The sequence below is a fragment of the Aedes albopictus genome, chromosome 3 (assembly GCF_035046485.1).
Source record: "Aedes albopictus strain Foshan chromosome 3, AalbF5, whole genome shotgun sequence".
NCBI classification, from domain to species: Eukaryota; Metazoa; Arthropoda; class Insecta; order Diptera; family Culicidae; genus Aedes; species Aedes albopictus.
Genome location: NC_085138.1, coordinates 3757855 through 3780778, shown reverse-complemented (window position 1 = coordinate 3780778; position 22924 = coordinate 3757855). Strand labels below are relative to the sequence as shown.

Here is a 22924-nt window from a genome sequence, read left to right as displayed (position 1 = left end):
ACGAGGAATTCCTCGACCATCTCCAAGAAGAGATCTCTGTCAAACTTCTAGAGCAATTCCTAGTTATTTTCGTCGAAATTCATACAGGATTTCCCCGTGCATGTCCAAAAGGAATTTCCGGTGGAATTATCAGAGAAATTCCCGGTGAAACTCCTATAGGAAATATGAATTGAACTCCTAGAAGGATTCCCGGAGCAATTCCCTGTGGCATTCCTAAAGGTATTCCCAGCGAAACTCATAGAAGAACTCTCGGTGATACTTCCCGAAGAATTCGCGATCCAACTCCTACAGGACTTCCCGGCGGAACTCCTACAAGAAATCTCGATGGTACTGCTAGAGTAGTTCCTGGGTGGATACATTGAGTAAATCTCGGTTGCACTCATAGAAGAATTCCATGTGGAACTTCTAGAAGAGCCCTCTGAAATTTCCGGCGGAGTACCCATCCGGTTTATTGCAGAAAAGAAATTTTGTTTTAAAAACATCGCTGTAGGCATCGAAACATGCAAACAATATAAAATTTGGTCTATTTTTGAACTTTTTGACTTTTTAAACTGTTTTAAAATTTGGACCAAAAAAATGTATCGCCGCTTAAAAGGGCCTAATTTGGAATTTCATTCTATAGCGCTAACTACCTAGTGTAGTCGATGCCCGTGGCGTAGTTGGTCACACGTTCGCTTCATATGCGGATGGTCATGGGTTTGATTCCCAGCCCCGGCACTTGCAATTATTCGTCAGTTGCTCTTCCCCCGAGAGCGGCTGACACTGACCCTCTTCTGAGCCCCATGGCTCAAACGGATCCGGATACCTGAACATCGGCGAACTGCTACTCATAATGGACCCTCAATCGGACTGGAAAGGAACAAAGGCCATCCATCATCATCCTTGTGCTCATCATTCTACCATGTATGGAGTAGAAAAGTGAAAGCAGCAGAAAGGGAACCAGTTCGATAAAGTTAAATAGCATACATCTAGGCGCTGTACAAAATGTAAGTGCAGCTGTCAATTGAAATCGCTCACGTAGTGCCCTAGTGGACAAAAGAGCTGTAAATTAGGTTAAGTGATTAAGAATTTAAAAAAAACTACCTAGTGTCGAGCAGCGTAATCTACATATTGGCGCGTTAGCGAATCCCAAGTCCCAACAACCAAATGTCCGAAATTCAACGTGAACACATCGCATTAGAATACCATGACCAATCATTATTTTCACGCCGCATTATTGTTGTGACCGACCGACCGACCAATTCCATTCCACATCATATTCCCGATGTGCACCACCCGGAACCGGCAAATAGTGACCCCAGCGCAGCCCCCGGATATCCCTGATAAACTCCTGTCGTTCTGTCCGGTCGGATTGAAACGATTGATACCTACGTGAGCTCAATTTTTAATCAGATTGTGCCATTATCGGGCGGGCCAAACGCAACACCCACAAGTGTGAATGGGTAAACAACGCCGGTCCCAATCCAGTCGCCTGCCTGCATCCATGTGGCGAGTCCATTTCGTTCGGGACACAGCAATTTATAGGGTTGTCGTTGTAGGTATGTGCATGTAGCGATGTTTCGGTTAGGAAGTGCGATCTACGGGTTCCGATTTTGGGATCAGTAAATTCAATTTCCATAATTGATGTGTGAATTAGCAATTTATAGATACACAACTTTCCCGGCTATAGATGGGTGATCGGGTTCTGGTTCGGACGGAATGCTATTTAGTTTGGTCAACCACGTTAACTACGTTTGGCGCTTTTGCCCCGGTCAGCAAAAAGCGATATCAGCAATTTTACATGGTGGGTAGGTACGTCGCGTCGCTCGCTGGACATTCGTGCGGGTTGGCGGATTTTCCGTTTGAGTGGTGCTGAATGAGAGAAAATGGATTTGCGATAACTCGCGGGTGTTAATACCCCCACAATGACCATTTGCACATTTGAAGCGTGAACAATGGCAAGTTTTGATTGCGGCCCACTGCACTGATTGATTGATATACCTATCGCTACTGTTTGGATTAGGAAGCTTAGCAATTGAGAGCACCGTGAAAATGACAACCACGATACGCCGACTTTCTTTCCTTGACGTTACTCGACACTTCCTCAAGAAACATATGTGTTCTCTGATAAGGACCGGTGCAACTGAGAGTTGATCTGCGACCGAGGACAATAAACCGGATTTGTAACCGCAATCTCTGCTAAGCCAACTCACGGCAAATACAGTTATGCTACTTGAATTCTTATCAATTCGAAAACAGCCAAATTGGCGTTTAACTGATTGGTCGACAGCGTCGTGACATACATATCAACAGCAAAAGGAGCATCGCATTTGATTGAGAAGGTGCTGTGCATGACAAATTGATTGATTTCAGAACATTCATTCCGCTTTCTTGGACTTTTCTTACTCTCAAGAAGTGAAAAATCCCACAGAGACGAACGTATTTTATGCAACTTCACTCTTTTCTTGGTGGTTTCTGTTCGCGTCCACTGTTATGAGATATTTTTGGGCTTTAATGGGCATTCATCTCACTATAATTTGGTGAGCTAATTCCACGCTACTATGTTTTCGTCAAATGATTGCCTTTTTTTATTCTTAACCGCATAATCAAATCTGCAGCCCACTAGAGCACCAGTGATTACAGTTGACAATTGCATTTACACTTTGTATATTCTACCACACTGACGCTTGAGCCTAGCTATTTAGCACTATAGTTGGAGGAAATGCCAATGCAGAGCCCGTAGCTTCCGAGAAGGTAAGCCCAGTTCCCTGGGTTAGTGGGTTGATGTCAGGCCCTGCGAGCCAGCCATAAAAAGACAAGCACCGAAAAATCAACAAGAGAAGAATGAGAACCGAGACCAACGGTAACGACCCCAGCGAACAAAAAGGACTTGCGATTGGATACTCGGTACGTGGAACTGCCGATCTCTCAACTTCATTGAGAGCACCCGCATACTCGCCGATCTATTGAAGGTCCGTGGGTTCAGCATCGTAGCGCTGCAGTGTTGGAAAGGATCCATGATGTGAACGTTTAGAGGTAATCATACCATTTACCAGAGCTGTGGCAATACACGCGAGATATGAATGATATGCAGAGGCGCGTGATCGATTGGTGGCCGGTCGACGAAAGAATGTGCAGGTTGAGGGCCAAGGGCCGATTCTTCAACTCAGCATAATAAACATGCACAGCCCACATTCCGGAAGCACTGATGATGACAATTGTCCTTAAGGACACATTTTACGCGCAGCTCGAACGCGATTACAATCGCTGCCCAAGCCATGACGTCAAGATCATCATAGGAGATTTAAACGCTCAGGTAGGCCAGGAGGTGGAGTCCAGACCGACGATTGGAAAGTTCAGCGCCCACCAGCTGACGAACGAAAATGGCCTACGACTTATTGATTTCGCCGCCTCCAAAAACATGGTCAGACGTAACATCTTTTTCCAACACAGCCTCCCTTATCGTGACACCTGAGGATCACCACTGCAGACGGAATCTCAAATCGACCACGTTCTGATTGACGGACGGCACTTCTCCGACATTATTTTTTTTTTATTCTTCAATCACTTAACCTAATTTACAGCTCTATTGTCCACTAGGGCACTGCGTGAGCGATTCCAATTGGAAGCTGTACATACACTTTGTACAGCGCCTAAATGTATTCTATTCTAATTGAACTGGTTCTGTTGCGCTGCTTTCACTTTCTACCGTATCATGGTAGAATGATGAGCACGAGGATGTTGATGTGTGACTGTTGGTTGTTCCTGTTCCCAGTCCGATTGGGGGTCCATTATGGGTTGCCGTTCGCCGATGTCCAAGTATCCGGGTTCATTTGAGCCAAGGGCTCTGAAGAGGGTCAGTGTCAGCTGCTCTCAGGGGGAAAGAGCAACTGACGAAAGTGCCGCGGCTGGGATCGAACCCATGACCATCTGCTTATGAAGCAAACGTGTAGCCACTACGCCACGGGCCCCGGCTTCTCCGACATTATCGACGTCAGGAACTATCGTGGCACCAACTTCGACACTAATTAAGAATGTAAAAATTCATTGAAATATGTTGAGAGTGTATAAAGTCGACACACTGTGTTTGAAATATTCTGAGAGTGCATAAGAACTCTCAGAATATTTCAAACACAGTGTGTCGACTTTATACACTCTCAACATATTTCAATGAATTTTAACATTCTTAATTATTTACATCACATCTACTACACAGGGGTAGATCGCATATTAGCTGAAATGCTCAAAGCTGACCCCGTAGTATCCGCACAACTACTGCATCAATTATTCTGCAACATATGGGAAACTGCGACATTTCCGGCCGACTGGATGCAAGGCGTCTTAGTAAAGGTACCTAAAAAGGGTGACCCGACTGTATGCGATAATTGGCGGAGCATCATGTTACTGTGTATCGTTCTCAAAGTCCTTTGCAAAGTGATCCATAACCGGATACAGGAGAAGATTGACGCAACTCTCCGACGGCAGCAAGCAGGATTCCGTGCCGGACGATCCTCTGTGGACCATATTGTCACGCTCCGTATCATTCTGGAGCAAATCAATGAATTCCAAGAGTCTCTCTATTTGGTGTTCATTGATTACGAAAAAGCTTTCGACCGTCTCAATCACGGAAACATATGGGAAGCCATCAGACGCAAGGGTGTCCGAGAAAATCATCGGCCTCATTGAAGCACAGTACTGAGCATTTTCGTGCAGAGTACTGCACAACGGTGTTTTGTTCGATCCCATCCGGGTCGTTGCTGGAGTGAGGCAAGGATGTATATTATCACCGCAACTGTTCTTGCGAGTACTGCTTCTGCGAGTTTAAGAAATGTATGGAAAAGCAACCAGATTAGTCGACGCACCAAAATTCGAATTTTCAACTCGAACGTGAAATCTGTGCTGCTATACGCCAGTGAAACCTAGTGTGTATCAGTGGAGAGCACTCAACGGCTGCAGGTCTTCATCAATAGATGCCTGCGGTATATAATTCGTGCATGGTGGCCTCACAATTGGATCTCCAACGTGGAGCTCTATCGTCGATGTCATCAAAATCCGATAGCGACAGAAATTCGGGAGCGAAAGTAGAGGTGGGTCGGCCACACTCTACGCAGGGGCGGAAAAAACGAAATCTGCAAACAAGCGTTAGACTGGAACCCAGCAGTACATCGCAGTAGAGGCAGACCCAGAGGCTCATGGCGGCGCAGCCTCAATAACAAAATCAAGCCATTCGACAGAAATTGGACCTGGCCACAGGTCAAGGCGATGGCTGGCAATCGCCCAGGATGGAAATCTTTCAATTCGGCCCTCTGCACCACCATGGGTGCCCAGGACTTAAAGTAAGTATGTAGTAATGGTTCGACGAAGAGTGCAGAATAGTTTTAGTGGAGAAGAACGCAGCGTGGGCGATAATGCTGCAGCAAGGGATCCGACAGAACGTGGAACGTTACAATCAGAAGCGGAAACAGCAGACCCGTCTCTTTTGGGAGAAAAAGCGCCGCCTGGAAGAAGCGGAGTGCGAAGAAATAGAACTGCTGTGCCGTTCACAAGAAACACGGAAGTTCTACCAGAAGCTCAACGCATACCGCAACGGCTTCGAGCCGCGAGCCTAAATGTGCAGGGATTAGGACGGAGGCCTCTTGACGGACGGACGTGAGGTAATCGAAAGGTGGAAGCAGCACTTCGATCAGCACCTGAATGGCGTGGAGAATATAGGCACGGGAGACCACGGCAACGGAGGATGCGACGATGCCAGAGCAGTGGAGGACGGAAATGAACCAACCCCCACGCTGAAGGAAGTTAAGGATGCCAACGAAGCAGCTGGTAAGAGGATGGTATCGCAACTGAACTCATCAAGATGGACCCAGAAAAGTTGACCACCTGTCTGAACCGGCTGATAGTCAGGATCTGAGAAACCGAACAGCTTCCGGAAGAGTTGAAGGAATGGGTAATCTGCCCCATTCACAAGAAAGGCGACCATTTGAGTTCGTGAGAAGCTATCAAGCTGACTGTAGTGTTCTCACATTTTTTTAGCGGCCATGAAGACTCAGCCCTATGGGTTCACAGCGGAACAACGTTCGTATTATATTCAGCCTTGATATAATCACTACAAATTGAAAATTTTACAAAACTTACCATTTCTGCTGCATCATTTCCCATCCACACTGCTGAACAAAATCCCAAAAACTTTCCCTCTCCCAGACACTTCTTTTTTTATTTATTTCCAACCGAGTTTCCAACAGAGAAAAACACTCACTTTTCACAATGTTCTTACATTCATATAATTTTATTCACCGATGCATTTTTTTCTAATCAACACACTCCCTTAAAATAACTCCGTCCGATGCTTACACTGACTTCATCGGCGGCCGGTCGACAATGGACCAGATCTTCACCGTACGGCAAATCCTCCAGAAATGCCACGAATACCAGGTCCCAACGCATCACCTGTTCATCGACTTCAAAGAGGCATATGACAGTATCGACCGATTAGAGCTATGAAAAATCATGGACTAAAACGGCTTCCTGAGAAGCTGACTAGACTGATTTAACCAACGATACAAAACTGCGTAACAGTTTCGGGTGAACTATCCCGTTCATTCGAATCTCGCCGGGGACTGCGACAAGGTGATTGACTCTCATGCCTACTCTTCAACATCGCTCTGGAAGGTGTGATGCGGCGAGCCGGGCTCAACAGCCGGGGAATGATTTTCACAAAATCCGGTCAATTTGTGTGCTTTGCGGACGACATGGACATTATTGCCAGAACATTTGGAACGGTGGCAGAGCTGTACACCCGCCTGAAACGCGAAGCAGCAAAGGTTGGACTGGTGGTGAATGCCCAAGTGAATGCCCCAAAAACGAAGTATATGCTGGTAGGCGGAACCGAACACGATCGGATCCGTCTGGGTAGTAATGTTACGATAGACGGGGATATCTTCGACACGAAAACAAATCCATTCCCAAGATCATGAATATGACTCATGATTTCCCGATATTTTTATGATTTTATGTTATAAATATACACCATGATTATGTATAATTTATGATTTTAGGATTGATTTCACCATAACGCTATGCATCCGTTATTGTTTTGGCTTCCGATGATCGAAAATGGAAAATATAATCACGAAGCCATGATTAAATAAGCTGGAATCATGAGAAGCAATCATGAAGCCAAGAATAATTTTCATAAACCTGGATGCAGATCCTGATGCTTTGTCACCAGATTCATAAAATTATGGTTTGGTGAGGTAAAACCATGCATAGAATTCATGGAATCAAAATAGTTATTTATGCAACAAGTTGCAAAATGATGATTTTTTCAGCACGAGTCGTACATTTATCCAACGAGGCTTGCCGAGTTGAATAATTACGACGAGTGCTGAGAAAATCAAGTTTTGCAACGGGTTGAATACAACTTTTTTTTGTAATTACGAAAAATATCAATTCAGTTCAATGTTTTCTAGCTGAATAAACATATTTCAGGAAGAACCACGTGCTCGTCAGCGTAGTTTGTTTTTGTTCAATCAGGTAGGCTATGGCGTAGGTAGTTGTCATCAACGAACGAGCTCCGTCGTCAAACAGTTGTGTTTGAGCAGAAGCAGAAAAAGTTTCAGAAACTGCTTGTACATCTGATTTCCAGTTTTTTTTTTTTCAAAATTGCGTCCAGAAAGCATCAAGAAGTTGACCAAAACTGAAAACAGTGCTGTAATGGTTCATTACGCAACGCAAATCAGTGCTGTAATGAATCACTACAGCACTGTTAATTAGGTGTGGGAAAGTAGGCCTTTTCCTGTCAGATTTGCGTGAGGTAAAACAGCCTATTACGATGAGAAATTGCAAAAAATACTTTTTTGCCATTTCTCATCGTAATAGGCTGTTTTACCTTACGCAAATCTGACAGGAAAAGGCCTACTTTCCCACATCAAATTAACAGTGCTGTAATGGTTCATTACAGCACTGATTTGCGTTGCGTAATGAACCATTACAGCACTGTTTTCAGTTTTGGTCAACTTCTTGATGCTTTCTGGGTGCAGTTTTGAAAAATGGTGACAACTGCACAGTATAACCTGTTATGATCAGATTTTCTAAGACATTTGCTTTGAACATCTGTGTGCAGTTTGATTAAAAACTTTTGTTGAAAACTATCCTCAAGGGTAGTTTATGAAATGGCAAAAAACGTTGTACGCAACTCGGTGCAGAACTCGATTTTTCCAGCACTCGTCGTAATTATCCAACTCGGCAAGCCTCGTTGGATAAATGTACAACTCGTGCTGTAAAAATCGTCATTCTGCACCTTGTGGCGTAAACTACTATTATGATATTGTTTTTTTTTAATAGGCGAACTTGTAGAGGAAAGTGGTTAAAAATGCTTTCAGTTTATTACAGTGGGAGTCCTTCTAGAACATTAGGCTGAGAGGCATTTTTTTCCTAGTTGCGGTATTACACCTAGAAGAAAAATAAATGTAGGTACATTCAGTCTAAAAATAGGAACCCGCTCTCCAGTTACACATCACCGTAAAAGAGTTCTGCGGAAATGTGATTTATTTTTAATTTATGATTCCTAATTGCTCTGTTAATTGAATCAGACGTCGACTTGCAGAAGGAAATGGATCTAGGTACCCGAGGTGGATAAGGGAAGAGCTGCGAATCCTCTAGCAATATCCGTACGTATTGCTCCTCGCTGGTTGACTCGAGTAACTCGAAAACGTCCACTTAATTACACGTTTTCCGACTATTTGCCGACGAGCCTCCATACCCGCGGCAGCATCGAAGTAAGCTATGGGATATTCCTCTCACACAGAATCAACATTGTCACGCCGTCAAATCAGGGCCTTCTGGGAACAAGGATCGACCGCACAGAGCTTCCATCCCTGCGCCGTCGCTGTCACCACCATCAGCACCAAAGCCGTGGCCTACTTCGCGCTCTGCTGGGCACGTTGGCATCAAATACGGATTTATAACAGTCCCTTTGAGGCTTCGTCCGCGTGTGACCAGTCATTTTTTTTTTATGTCGCACCCACACCGCACCAGCAGCGGAAGTGGCTTCAGCGCAAAACTTTGATTGGAAGTTTTTCTTTTTCATTTTTCTTTTGAAATAATCGAATCACGTGGCGTCCACTTAAAATAAAACCTTCCCGGAAAAAAGGTGCGAAAAAATAAGTAAGTGGCAAGTAAGGAGCAAACAATGATTTAATGCATTGAACGGTTTTGGCTTCGGGTCTTCGGTTTATTTAATGCTCACCTATATAAATTTTCGATGCTTCCTGGAAGTTGTCTACGCGCACGACTGGGCTCTGTAAGCGAAAGTGAAGGTAAAAGTTCATCATCAGACCCTGTAAGAGCTTTACGACGGACGTATGAATTTGGTATGATGGAAGCCCACTTGCTTCGTGTCTATTAAAGGACGACAGGGAGTTGTTGATGGAGAGTCAACCTACCTACGTTCATTGCACCTTGAGGAAGTTTGGTTTTGATATTTACGAAATGGGTGTTTGAAACTCTGGCCGACATGGGAGGGAGACCGAAGAATCTGTTATGGAATAAACTTTTCAAATTGTATGCTGGTTTATGCATGTTTTATGAAATTATTGCGCAGTGGTTTCGTTTGGCCATACCAGTTTGTATACAGTCAACATTTCTATTTATCTTTTCATCCTTACTGATTCTAAATTTACGCTTCACGATGGTCACAGAGCCGTATTCTAGCCCGTATCTAGAAAGACAGTTTTACGCCCAAATTGTTAGTATGCATACGAGAAAGTTTCTCTAATGTTATCATATAGCTTGTTGTTTAATGGTTTGTTTGTACTTTCAGTTGTGATGATTCACGAACCGTCTCACAATTCTGCAGGTTCCAAAAACCATCGCTTCTTCCTGGATGCTGTTCAGGTCCTTCTTCGATTCCAGCTTGTCTAGGGACCTTAGGATAGATTTAGAGACGACTTCGGTTGCCGGTACTTATGGTTATCGTTTATGCGGGAAGTTCCCAAAGAGCCGAGAAAAGGGGGTTCAAAGGGGCTTCAAGAACAACAATCTTGAAAATTCGTAAACAAATGCGCTCGATTTAGAAAAGCTGCCTCTTTTTGCAAGTGAGCAAAGCCAGGATAAACGAGTTTCGAACCAAGAACTTCATTCGTCAGATTTGTGCCTCTAAAGTTTACATGCGAAATTGCAATGGGATTTCTTGATGTTTCTCCTTAACCCGTTATCACCCGGGACGATCTTCTTTTGGTAGAAATGCAATATCTTCTTTGTTTAAAAACATTTTACCTTGGAGTCTTTTTTATCATCAAGGGGAATAGTTGTACTAAGAAATGCACCTCCCCCCCTCCCTTTGGACCCTCCCCCTTTTGCTGGTAGCCGAAAATACGTGGCTTTTTGTATTTTTTGTAAATTCTATATATTTTTACTCAATTTTCATCATTTTGTATATCTTCATTAATTTTAACTGATCTTCGACATACAATGTATTACTTCCCATCATAGTCTGTCGAAGTTTTCATGTCAAAGCTATTCTAAGGCCTCCAAAGTACTCCAAAGTTTGTGTCACATATCTAATATTGTAAACCAAATGTGATGTTCGTTCTGAACATCCCCAACGAATTGTCATTTGACGTTTGCCTATCGAGCAAACAAGCGCAAAGTAGCCGAAGCCGAAGGGCTCCTCTTGAGCTGAAATAAATCAGACCATCAGTCTGTTCTGAAACTCCACCAGAAACAGTTGCTTTGATTATCACGATCCCCAGTTTTAGCTCTCGGTGTCTACGCAGTCGGCTCATCAGTAGATCTACAATTTGGTTATATAAAACCAAATATCGTGTATACGATGAATGATCACAAAACATAGTCTACGGTACTCAAAAAGCCTCAAAGCACCGCTAGAAAATTCGTGGTTCGTGAATTGGGTGATCTAGGTCATCCAAACTACTTTGAAATTCATTTTCTCAAGATCTACAGGATCTACCATCATTTGTGTTCACTCTGTTCAAGAAATTTAGTCACGTTTATGTCCATTAGACCTCACAACACTACGAGCAACTCGATCTTGTGCGAGTTGGACATTCCGTGAAATACATTTTGAAGTTTAGGTTTCGATATCTACATACTGTATCATGCTTTAATTGCAAAAAATATTCGTGGGTAGTCTATACTGCTGAGGGAGCCTCAGTGCACAACTATAATGCTTTTGGTACATTCAGGCATTCCAAACTGTTCTGGAATAAGGACCTTCAAGGTCTACAGGCTCTACTCTTGGTTCTCTTCAGTCTATCGGCATAATTGTTTCACGGTTGTGTCTGTTGCACCTCATAATTCTACGAGTATCTCTATGTGTTGCTGTTTGGGTGTCCACTGGCATACTAATGGACTCCAATGGAACTCCTCCAGGAATTACTCTAGGGAATCCTACAAGAATTCCTCAAGGAATTATTCCTGGGATTGTTCTGGGAAATATTTTGGGAATTTCTCCCGGAATATTCCAGGAATTGCTCCAGGAATTATATAAGGAATTCCTCCAGAAAATACTTCATGAATTCTAACAGGAAATACTCCAGAAATTCCCCCAGAAAAAAAAACTTCCAGGAAATCCTTCATGAATTCCTCTAATAATTTCCCAGGAAATTCTTCAAAAATTACTTCACAAATTACTACATGAATTCTTCCAGAATGTACTCCAGGAATCCCTTTAGGATTTAATTCAGAATTTTCTTCAAGGATTTATGGAAGAGATTCCTGGAAGTATTCTTGTAGGAATTATTTGAGAATTTTTTGAAAAAAAAATCAAGGAATTCCTGGAGAAATTCCTAGGGGGATTCTTGGTGGAATTCTTGAAAGCAGTCTTGGAGGGATTTCTGAAGAAGTTCTTGAAAGGGATTGTTTTAGGAATTCTTGGCGAATGTCTAGCATGAATTATCGGAGGAATTCTTTAAGGATTTTCTTAAGGAATTGTTGGAGGAATTCCTGAGGGGATTCCTATAGGCATATCTGGAGGAATATCTGAAGGATTTCCTGGAAGAATTCCTTAAGACATTTAAATCCCTGGATATATTCCTAGAGGAATTTATGAAGGAACCCCTGGCCAAATAATTAAAGGGATTCTTGGAGAAATTTTTGACAGAAATATTGGAGCAGGACTTATAAAAATTCTTATGAGTATAACCAATAGGTTATCGTTATGAATCAGGCTCGTGCACAGTGAAAGATCCACAATTAAAATGGGGCAATACAAAGTTTGCCGGGTCAGCTAGTGAATAAATAAAAAATACTATTACAATTACAATTAGAGTTCCTGTATGAATTCTTGAAAGAATTTCTGGAGAAATTCCTGGACGGATTCTTGGAGGAATTCATAGCAGAAGTCTTGGAGGAATATCTGGAGAAAAAATTATTGACGAATTCCTGGAGGAACTTCTAGACAAATGCCCGAAAGAAATCTCAGAGGAATCCCTGGAGTAATTTTTGGAACAATTTCCAGACGATTTCGTGCAGGTTTCTGGTGGTATTCTTCGAGGAATTCCTGTAAAAATTCCTAGAGGGATTTTTGGAGAAATTCCTAGAGAACAATGCCTGAAGAATTTCTTGGCTGAAGTCTTGAAGGACTTCCTAAAGAAATTCTTGGAGGAATACCTAGAGGGATTCTTTGAGGAATTCTTGGCAGAGGTTTTGGAAAAATATCTGGAGACAGGGTTCCCAGTCGTTTTTTTCTAATTATTTTTTCGTACGAACACGTCGGACCCCTGCACGAATGAAATACTGAAAGAATGGTGCTGATCCGTTGATCCGTTCCCGAGCCTATTCGTGACATACAAACACCATTCCATTTTTATTTATATAGATTTCATTCAAAGAATTTTTTAATGTATGATTCTGAATTACGTTATTTTTAGATTTCTTTTGAGTTTCTTTTAGGAATTCATCTGGATATTCTCCTCTAGTTTTTTCACGAATCTCTAAAAACAGCGATTCTTTCTAAAACTGTCACCAATGTTTTTTTTTAAACTTCAGAACTTTGTTTGAATTTCAAACAGAGCTACAACCAGAATTTCCCGCATATTTTTCCGAAGATTTGTCCAAGAAAGCTTGTTTTTTCGCGAATTACGAGTTTCTCCAATTTTCCTTTGGAGATTAGTTAAATTCTTATGAATTGCCCTGATGATTCTTCGAAGTATTTCTCTTGGATTTTTCCGAAAACTTTGTCAGTTGTTCCTCAGAAAACTCCTTTAGAAATAAAGCCAGGAATTCCTCCCGGATTTTTTTTGAACAATCAAGAGGGAAATTTCCTTCATGAATTGCAGGAATATGAAGTTCATTAACAAATGATCTCTCGTACATGGTAAATATCAATTTTTATTTATGTGACTCAAATTATAACTTAAATATAACCGCACAATATGTAATAAGTCTAATCTAAACCATCATATGATATTTTCTTAGATACTAACACAGTAATTACTATTTAACTTTTTCAGTCATTGCCATTAAAAATATGTATTTAATTTGTATCTTTCGTTTTTTCCTAATTATTTTCAAACTCCGGCAGATCGAACTTGGGCAGCTCCAGTGGCGCTAACGCTGGTATTTCTTCCCGGTGAAATTCAATCGCCTCCAAAGCATCTCGTCCCGTTTCCAAAGCGGACAGCCTTTCTCCCCTTCCCTTCTCCGGTCCACCCTTACCCGCACCCATTGTGACCCGCTCTCCCCCAGCTTCCCTCTCAAACAGGCTCAGCTTTTCCTTCAGCGTTTCGTTTTCCACGGCATATTCGTCGATGTTTTGCGTCATCCGGTGCACCAGCACATGCAAGGAATGGTTCAACGATATCAGATCTTCCACAGCGGTGGCGGAATTCCGCCGTCGTTCCGATCCATCACTTCCCGCCATCGACCCCAGTAAGCTTTCCGTGTCGTTCAAATTCTGATAGATTGCCACCTGCAGTTCGTTATACTTTTCGATCTTCTCCAGCTGCTTGGCCAAAAACTCCGGATTCCGCTTGCGTTGATACTCCAGGGCTTTCACATACCGCTCGTACTGTTGCTTCTTGTGCCGAAGGAACTCGATCTGTTTGGTGTGGTATTTGCGCTGCAGCTGCAGGGACTCCCGGACTATGGCGGACTGGGGAGCGATTTTCAGCGCCTCCTCAATGTAGGACGCAGCCTTGCGATGGTTATCGATGGCCTCGTCGAAACGTCGATGCTTGGCGTGGTGCTCCGCCCTCCGACCGTAGACGTGTGCCTGACAATGGATCCCAGGTGAATATTTCATTTGATGGCAACTATAAATCGATTTCTTTACTTACCATGTTTAGAAATGAATTTTCCATGGCACAAAGTTTGTTTTTCTTTGCTGAAACGCTGATACTATTGAAAAATTACTCGCACAAAGAAAATATTTGCTGCGAAATAATTTCGTTTGGAACTTGATATCAACAGCACTGTGGTAAACAAAAATACACAAACGTCAGACACTTTGACGACACAACAAAATCAGCTGATCGTACTTGGTCTCTGACCGAACCACACTGAAAATTCAAGGCTCGGAAAAAGTCAGCAGAGTGCGATGACGTCACGTTTTCGATAGTCCATTTTACGAGCCGATTTTATGAATGAATTTTGACAGGAGGTAGCGTCCAATAACCCGTGAAAATCAATATCATCATCAACATTGTTGTCACTTCGTAAAATGGCTCATTCCCACATCTTGTATAAGGCATTTTATGAGACGTTTCAAATCAGCTGTTTTTTGAATGTTTACCAGTTTTGAAGTCCAACCGGTGGGCCCATTTATTTACATTTTCGCTAGCATAACATGTGATACGGGCCTATTCAATAAACGGGGTTCATTTATCTGCAAAAATGCGTCAATCCGCCCACTATAATTAATATCCGTAGACCGTGGGGATGTTTTTTTCATCTGCTAGTGACATCATACAGCTCGGGGGATTCATACATGCCGCATTAGAAACCGAAACATCTCTACCAGCAAAAATCTGATTAGCGCTCACCACATGTTATACTACTTTTCGCGAAAACAAAAACACCAAATGTAAACAATAACAATGAGCGGCCCACCGGTAGAACGTCTCGTAAAATAGCTTATCATACCAAAATGTTTAGGGAACCCAAACGCATTGTCAATGGGGGAACCCAATAAGGCAATCCATGAGACAGATGCGATCAGCTGATTTTTTTTTGTTTACCATGTATTTTTGACAATCGATGATCGAGGTGACAGTTGAACACAAAGGAATTTGTTAAGCACCGACGACACTTGACGAAACTTTGTTAAGTTGTACTCACACTGTGTTTACAGTTTTAGCTGTCACCCCCATCGCAAAAAGTCGTCATGGATTGCCTTATTGATGTTGGCTGCAAACAATCCTATTGGGTGGGAAAATTGGGTTTGGGAACGTTCAAAAATGACGTCCAACATTTGGGGGAGGGGGGGGGTGGTCTAGAAAAGTGTGACAGTACGTGTATTGGGTATAGGGAAATTGCGTAACAGAGGGGGGAGGGGGGTCTAGAAATCCCGAAAAACGATGGACGTAATTTTTGAATCTTCCCTTTTTAAATTTTGAAAAAAGTATTCATTTTTTGATTTTTTTCAAAAGAGCATCTTTTTCTGAGCCACTATGATTTTTTTCAGATTTTTAGAACTTTATTTTGATGCCTAAAACCAATTTCAAAGAGATTTTTCGAAATCACCTTTTGACAGCTAGGCAACTGTTTGACAGCTCCGCCCAGTACAAAATACAACGAGGGGTGATTCGACAAATCACTCCCATACAAACTTCAAATTGATATTTAAATAGGTTCCCGGGCACCAAAATGGATGAAAATTTGGATTTCGGCTCAGTTTGGCATGCAGATTCAGAATATGGAATTATCCCAACCTCGATCCCAACACCGCTAAAGAAGCCAATTGGCCAATTGGCTTCTTTAGCGGTGTTGAGATAATCTCATATTCTGAATCTACATGCCAAATTGAGCCGAAATCCAAATTTTTATGAATTTTGGAGCCCGGGAATCTATTTAAAAATCAATTTGAAGTTTGAAGTTTAGAAGCCAATTTGCTTCTTTAGCGGTGTTGAGATAATCTCATATTCTGAATCTACATGCCAAATTGAGCCGAAATCCAAATTTTTATGAATTTTGGAGCCCGGGAATCTATTTAAAAATCAATTTGAAGTTTGTATGGGAGCGATTTGTCGAATCACCCCTGGTCGCATTTTGTACTGGGCGGAACTGTCAAGTAGTTGCACTATGGGGCGGCTCCATACAAAGTGGTGGCCAAAAATATTTTTTTGGTTTTTCCGAATTTTTTGGAAGTATTCTAGTGAGATTAGCATAACATTAGTCAAATTTATGTATTTTCATCACATATGGAAGCTGTAACTAGTATTTAACCCAGTTAGGAACTACCGCAGACAGACGTTCTAGTTCGAACAAATTTATTCAAATTTTCTATGTAAATTTTCACTAGCGACACCTAGGCAATCGATTGCCACAGTGCAGTCGCATGCAGTTGACAGTTTGAGAAACCACGTGCTTCCAGCCGCTTACTTACCACCCAATTCACCACCCACCGAAAAATAAAATCAAAACAAACACTGTCAAAATCATTCCTACATTTGCGTCACATTCACAAAGATTTCCCAATGCGAGTGAAGTTCATCCAAATGCAGTTTTATTCAAGCAAATCTATGTAAAATAAAAGTAATAATGTGTAAAATATTTTACAAGAGTCCTGCGCTAATTTGTGCAAAAGATTTTAAACATTAAATAAAAATAATTTACTCTGCACAAATTATGTGGAAACATTATTAGCGTGAAACACGTGCGGTCTTTTCCCGCCATCCGGTTGGAAGACGACCGTGGTGACAGTTGTTGGTCGCAACGCACATGTGAGGCAGCGATTGAATATGAACGTCGCTAACGCCATCTGTTCGCTGATTGCCACTTGGCAATTTGTGGCGGCCATGTTTTTTACACAAGCTGCTGAGTCAAACTTGAACGTCTGTCTGCGGAACTACTTATTCCTGAGCAATTAACTTAAACATTTCTTTTTAATTTTTGAGGCAGTTCAAATGCAAATCAAAACTAGAATAAGATTGCCATGCATAAGATAGAACAGGAGAGATGCAGGTGGAAGCAGCCCCCCCCCCCCCTTCGATGCAAATTTGAACCCCCCCCCCCCCTCCCATTTTTCAAACGTTATATAAGAGTATTGTTTTACCGATCAGGTATTTTGGTAAAGAATTGTTTATCTACCAAGAGCCCCCCCACCCTCCAACTTATCTACCAAAACCAACCCCCCACACCCCAACTGTAATATTTGTTCAAACACGTTGAAAGGATACTTTTTTAACATGTTTCTATTATTTTACTGAACACATATCAACATCAATAACTAAGTTGATGTTTTGTCTCCATTTTCATTGATAAATTTCCATCACAAATTTTATAAATTAAGTTGCAAGAGACAGAGTTTAATCAAATTCACAAGCAATATCTACTCATTTTTCTGTTCAGGTGACATCATTCCATATAAATTTTTGGGAATGGTAAACATTTTAGATTCACTTTCACGGTTTTTAAGAACATGGCCAATCAAATTCACCATATTTGAATCGTTATGTCTATATGCAATTTTTCTATAGTGTCCACATTACCGCCAAACATAACATCGTTTCCAATGCCAAATAAGCGGCGCGCCAATCGTTATTTTATTTTTCAAAGCTTTTTTGCGTGAGCCTTCTGCTATGCATTGTAAAAATATTGTGCTACGTACTTCAACTTTTGAAGTACAGTAGACGTTCGATAACTGCAACATGTTTACGTTTCACTTAACGAATGAAATTCGATAACTGCAAAAAACTGGCAGGTGTCATAGAATTATCAGTTGCTGCAGAATGCTGCCAATGTGCATTTGAAAAAACATCACATTGCAGCAAAAGTGCATGAGAAAAACATCGCATCGCTGTTGACATTTCATTATGACAGATAGCGGTGCTATAACTGCAAAATTGTTGAACTTAGCGGACTTGCAGTTAAAAATCATTGCAGTTGAAGTGTATTATGTTTCCAGTTCAAAACCGAATTAGCGACATTTTTTCTTTGACTTCCGCTGCTTTTGCCTTGCGTTAAACACAATGTCGGAAGTGGGGCGCTGTATTGTACACCTGATGCTCTATACAGCGCCCCACTTCCGACATTGTGTTTAACGCAAGGCAAAAGCAGCGGAAGTCAAGGAAAAGATGTCGCTAATTCGGTTTTGAACTGGAAACATAATATGCACTGAGCGAACCTCTGCTGTAGTCGTTCTTCTTTAGCAAGATCAAAATTTTATTTTGCCTTGGTATATTCAAATACTTTTTTTGCATTGACTATTTGAGATTTTTTTAGATCTAAAGTAACACAACAGATAAACAGACGTCTCACTCTACTCAGTTTTCCTTTTTAACGTAATTAGCATTGGGCGATTATGTTTTCGTGATGATGATTTTATCGCATTTTGTTCCAAGTGATACGTCTGTTTGTCTGTGGTAACGCGATGCTTCTATGTTTCATATTACCACAAGCAATTATTTTCAGATTTGTTTTCGTTGAATTAACTACTGTGCTCTATTTACGTTGCTAGCGTTTAAGTTGAAAATGAACTTATGAATTGAAAATATTATCCTCGTCTTTTAAATACAAGTAGGTAGTTTTTAGTAAAATTAATATATAAGATGTGGTGTTTCTCTCCCTGCTGCTAAATATGTATTGAAAATATAAACAAGAGTTTCGTGAACAACAGAAGTATTTCAGTAAAGATGGGTTGATACAGTTTATGTATGGAACGATGATTTTCGGTTAGTTCTTACCCATTTTTAACATTAAAATAATTAAGTGTGTAACATTTTTAAGACTTAATTTTACATTTAATAGTTCCACCTTTGAAGCACTGTTTAATATGTACGATTTTTTGTATGTGCTCGCATAATCAATAATCATAGTTAACCAAAAAATAACGAAAAACACAATTTTTCGAGTTTGGGTCAAAATGACGCTCATCCGCAGCTATCCGCAGCTGGATTCGCGTTCCGCAGATACTATTATGTTTCCAGTTCAAAACCGAATTAGCGACATTTTTTCTTTGACTTCCGCTGCTTTTGCCTTGCGTTAAACACAATGTCGGAAGTGGGGCGCTGTATTGTACACCTGATGCTCTATACAGCGCCCCACTTCCGACATTGTGTTTAACGCAAGGCAAAAGCAGCGGAAGTCAAGGAAAAGATGTCGCTAATTCGGTTTTGAACTGGAAACATAATATAGACCCCAAACTAAACTGTGGAGGCGGTCTCTTGAGACTGCTCGACCCTGCTTGTTAGATATAGACCAACTTAGGCAAAAAATGTTGTTTTTGTCAATAATTACCCATTTTTTACTAATTTCAATTAACCGTGTAACCCCAACAACACACTCATTTTCAAGTTCAGACAATAACATTTACAACGATGTATTAAAATCCAAAATTAAACCATTTTTTCACTGAAAAACTGCATTTGTTTAAAATGCATTTTTTCTACAATTTTCACTATTTTTCTAAGTCTGATATCTGTGGCGCAATGTGTTTCCATCACAGAGGGCTGAAATTTTGGGAATCTAGGTTTGAACTATCTGGCTCTCAAATGGTATATAAGACACGTCATTCAAAGCAAGTAAATTTTTCGATTTTTGGCCACCACTTTCCCCATAGTGAGTTGCCCAGCTGTCAAAAGGTGATATTAAAAAATATCTTTGAAATTGATTTTAGGTATCACAATTAAGTGCTAAAAATCTGAAAAAAATCATGGTGGCTCAAAAAAATATGCTCTTTCGTAAAAACGAAAAATCAATACATTTTTCAAAATTTAAAAACCCAATTGAGGTTTTAAATTAAGAAAAATTTATTGATTTTTTGATTTTAAACAAAAGAGCACCTTTTTTTGAACCATCATCCCGCATAATCACGAACTGTAAATGCAGCGTTTCTCATACTGTTGATGACTATCAACTATTGTAATTTAACCATTTCTCAGACTACCCGAGATAACAGTAAGGTAACCATTCCATGTACAGATTTGCCAGTTTGACAAATGGTAATCCACCGAATAACAGTATGTGGAATAGGCGGTTAAGATAGGTTACCATAAAAATTCGCTCATTTTCTCGAACAAATTTTTCGCAAAACAGTATAACATATGGCCAATATACTATCCAGTTTTTCCCACAATTCATAACATAGCAAATGGTTAGGGAACAGTTTAACCACTAATTTGAAAGAAAAACGTATAATGTATGTATAACTAGCGACTTATAGTTCTCAATAGTACGATAACTGTATGCGGAATAGTGCTCATATAGTATGTACTGTTAATTTGTATTAACAGTAAATAAAGAACAAATTGAAGATTAATCAATAAAACAATTATATTTATTAATTACAATCTCATATGCCTATATAAAATGTGTCCTTCTGCTTCTCCAACTCCGTCGTCGTTCGTGCATACCGGTGTCAGCAGACTTCACTATCCAGTGTCCCTCCGTAGAAACACCAGCATCTTGCTGCTGATAAATTTCTCACCATAGGTGGACGAAGCACATCTTGTCTCGTTGCTGAGCCGTCCGGATGATGCGCGATATACACGGCAGCCATTCCAGATGAAAAGGAAGTTGATCACCGGAGTGATGCCGTGTAGGCCCCCAATGAGGACGGCTATAAACGTCTCCTGGTGGGAACCGCTTCGGTTCCGTCTACGAAGAGAAATGGTTTATTGTAAGTTTTTGCTTGGGTGGACGTATTTTTTTCCATTGAATGAAATACTTACCGCTAACAACACGTGAACTCATGCTCTAATGCAACAATTATTTGCGGCAGATATTCACCAAACTTCTCTAAAACAAAATAGGAATTTTCACATTTTTCTACTCTCAATTTGTTTCTCTCTGTTTTGAAAGTTTGCAGCCGTCAGCCAGTTTTCATTGATTCACTAATACTAATGGGTGCAACTGTTTGTCATATTGTTCAACATTAGTAACTATCCGTTTTTACGCATGTGTGTCAGTGTGTTGCACAGAAGGAGCACAAACAGTTTGACATAATGTGATTTAATATTGCCACCTTTATTTGCGAGTTTCCATCATCATAACATTCAACAATATCTGCACAGTGTAATATAATGTCACCAATTGGTATGGATTACATAGACTGTGATTTAAAGTTGAATGCGTCGAACCTCATAATCTTCGACATAAAAGCAACTGTTTGTTATACATTAACAACAACAGATACAAGAAAATTACTGTTTGGAGATTAAGACAAATTGTTTTTCACTATGCGGGATGATTTTTTTCAGATTTTTAGAACCTAATTTTGGTACTTAAAATCTCTTTCGAACAGATGTTTCGAAATCACCTTTTGACAGCTGGCCAACTGCTTGACAGCTCCGCCCAGTGGGGTGATTCAACAAATCGCTCCCATACAAACTTCAAACTGATTTTTAAATAGGTTCCCGGGCACATAAATTCATGAAAATTTGGATTTCGGATCAGTTTTGCATGCAGATTCTGAATATGGAATTATCTCAACACCGCTAAAGAAGCCAATGAGCCATTTTACGAGACGTTTCGGATCAGCTGATCGCTCATTTCATGAATGAAAATTTGACAGGAGGTTGCGCCCAAGCCCGTGAGTGTTAATATCAATATCAACACTGTTGTCGTTTCGTAAAATAGACTATAGGGATGTCATTGGGATGTCATACGTAGAAAAAGTACTCAAATCCGGAAAAATTGCATACAATTTAAGTGATTATAGTAGTGAAAAGATGCTAGACTCACAAGTTTTCTTTGATATCACTTTTCTAACTATTGAAAATCTCGGATTGAGTGGAAGGCGAAATTCCATTCTACGTCGCACGAAACAAAAACAAGAATTACGCCTTCCACTTCTGGTGTTTTGTTTACGAAAGTAAAAGGCGAAACTAAAATCAAAACGTAAACACGGCGAAATCCTGTCAAAATCAAAAACAAGGTGCATATTGTATTTTTTTACGAATAATCAGACTTTGGCGACGAATTTGAACTCGCCCTAATATGGTACTAACCTAACATTTATGACACATTTTCGCCTTCTTTTCCCGATTCAGGCGAAACCAGCTGATCTTGTTATGAAAACATAAACAGCTGGTAGCCGAGAACAATGGATTACTGCACGAATTTATTCTGGCCTGCTTACTCTCACACGAAATTTGACGTTTGAGCGGTGTCGGCACCGCTCAAATGTCAAATTTTCTGTGAGAGTAAGCAGGCCAGCACAAATTCGTGCAGTGGACCATAAGGATGAACGTAAACATCGGTGAACCAGCTGGTTTTGTTGTGTAAACATGACCAGCTGGTGCACCGAGAACAAAAGGCTTTAATGGTAAACATTGAGACGGCCGGCGAAAACTGTCACATTATCGGGCGAGTTGCAAAAACCCTGCGACTGAGATTGACAGCGAAATCGAAAGCGAAATATGAGTACGACGAAATTTATTGCATCAAAGTCTAAGCCGAAAAAAATCGCAACAGTATTGGGCGTATTTAGCATTATCGGGCATCAATTCGGGTGTAATATACCGCATTTAGTTCACCACTGGACTGCGAACTGCGACTTCATAAGTGCGAAAACGTAAATAAAAGTGCGCGATTGCACCAAATCAGGTTGATGTCTTCGGCGCACTATTTCTTCAATCTATGGTGAACAAGTGCTCTGAAGACACCGAGTTGATTTGATGCTATCGCGCACTTTTATTAGCGTTTTCGCACTCGTAAAAACTAGTGCGATAGTCCAGTGGTGAATTAAATGCGCTATAAAATAAATGCAATTTTTAGTGCAAAAATGTCCATGTAAAATTGAAAACATTAATCTGTTGAAATGAAACGA

The 22924-nt window shown here is 40.8% G+C and overlaps 1 protein-coding gene and 1 long non-coding RNA gene across 2 annotated transcripts; both read right to left on the bottom strand.

Annotated features, from left to right (window-relative positions):
- Positions 1–13308: 13308 nt before the first annotated feature.
- Positions 13309–14430, bottom strand: LOC109414169 (nuclear receptor-binding factor 2). Its single transcript, XM_019687952.3, has 2 exons — positions 14274–14430; positions 13309–14209 (listed from the first exon to the last, which is right to left on the bottom strand). Exons 1-2 carry the CDS (start codon positions 14295–14297, stop codon positions 13496–13498), a joined length of 738 nt encoding a protein of 245 aa, XP_019543497.3. The 5' UTR covers positions 14298–14430; the 3' UTR covers positions 13309–13495.
- A 5989-nt stretch (positions 14431–20419) lies between these two features.
- On the bottom strand, positions 20420–22882 carry LOC134291589 (uncharacterized). Its single transcript, XR_009999172.1, has 2 exons — positions 20826–22882; positions 20420–20751 (listed from the first exon to the last, which is right to left on the bottom strand). It is a non-coding gene; the product is annotated as an uncharacterized LOC134291589 (long non-coding RNA).
- Between the last annotated feature and the right edge of the window lie 42 nt (positions 22883–22924).

Bases quoted from the DNA above. Each gene is read 5' to 3' on its own strand.
- LOC109414169 (XM_019687952.3), bottom strand. From the start codon at position 14,297: ATGGAAAATTCATTTCTAAACATG. The intron at 14,210-14,273 runs GTAAGTAAAGAA...ATCCATTGTCAG, and splicing joins AAAATTCATTTCTAAACATG to GCACACGTCTACGGTCGGAG.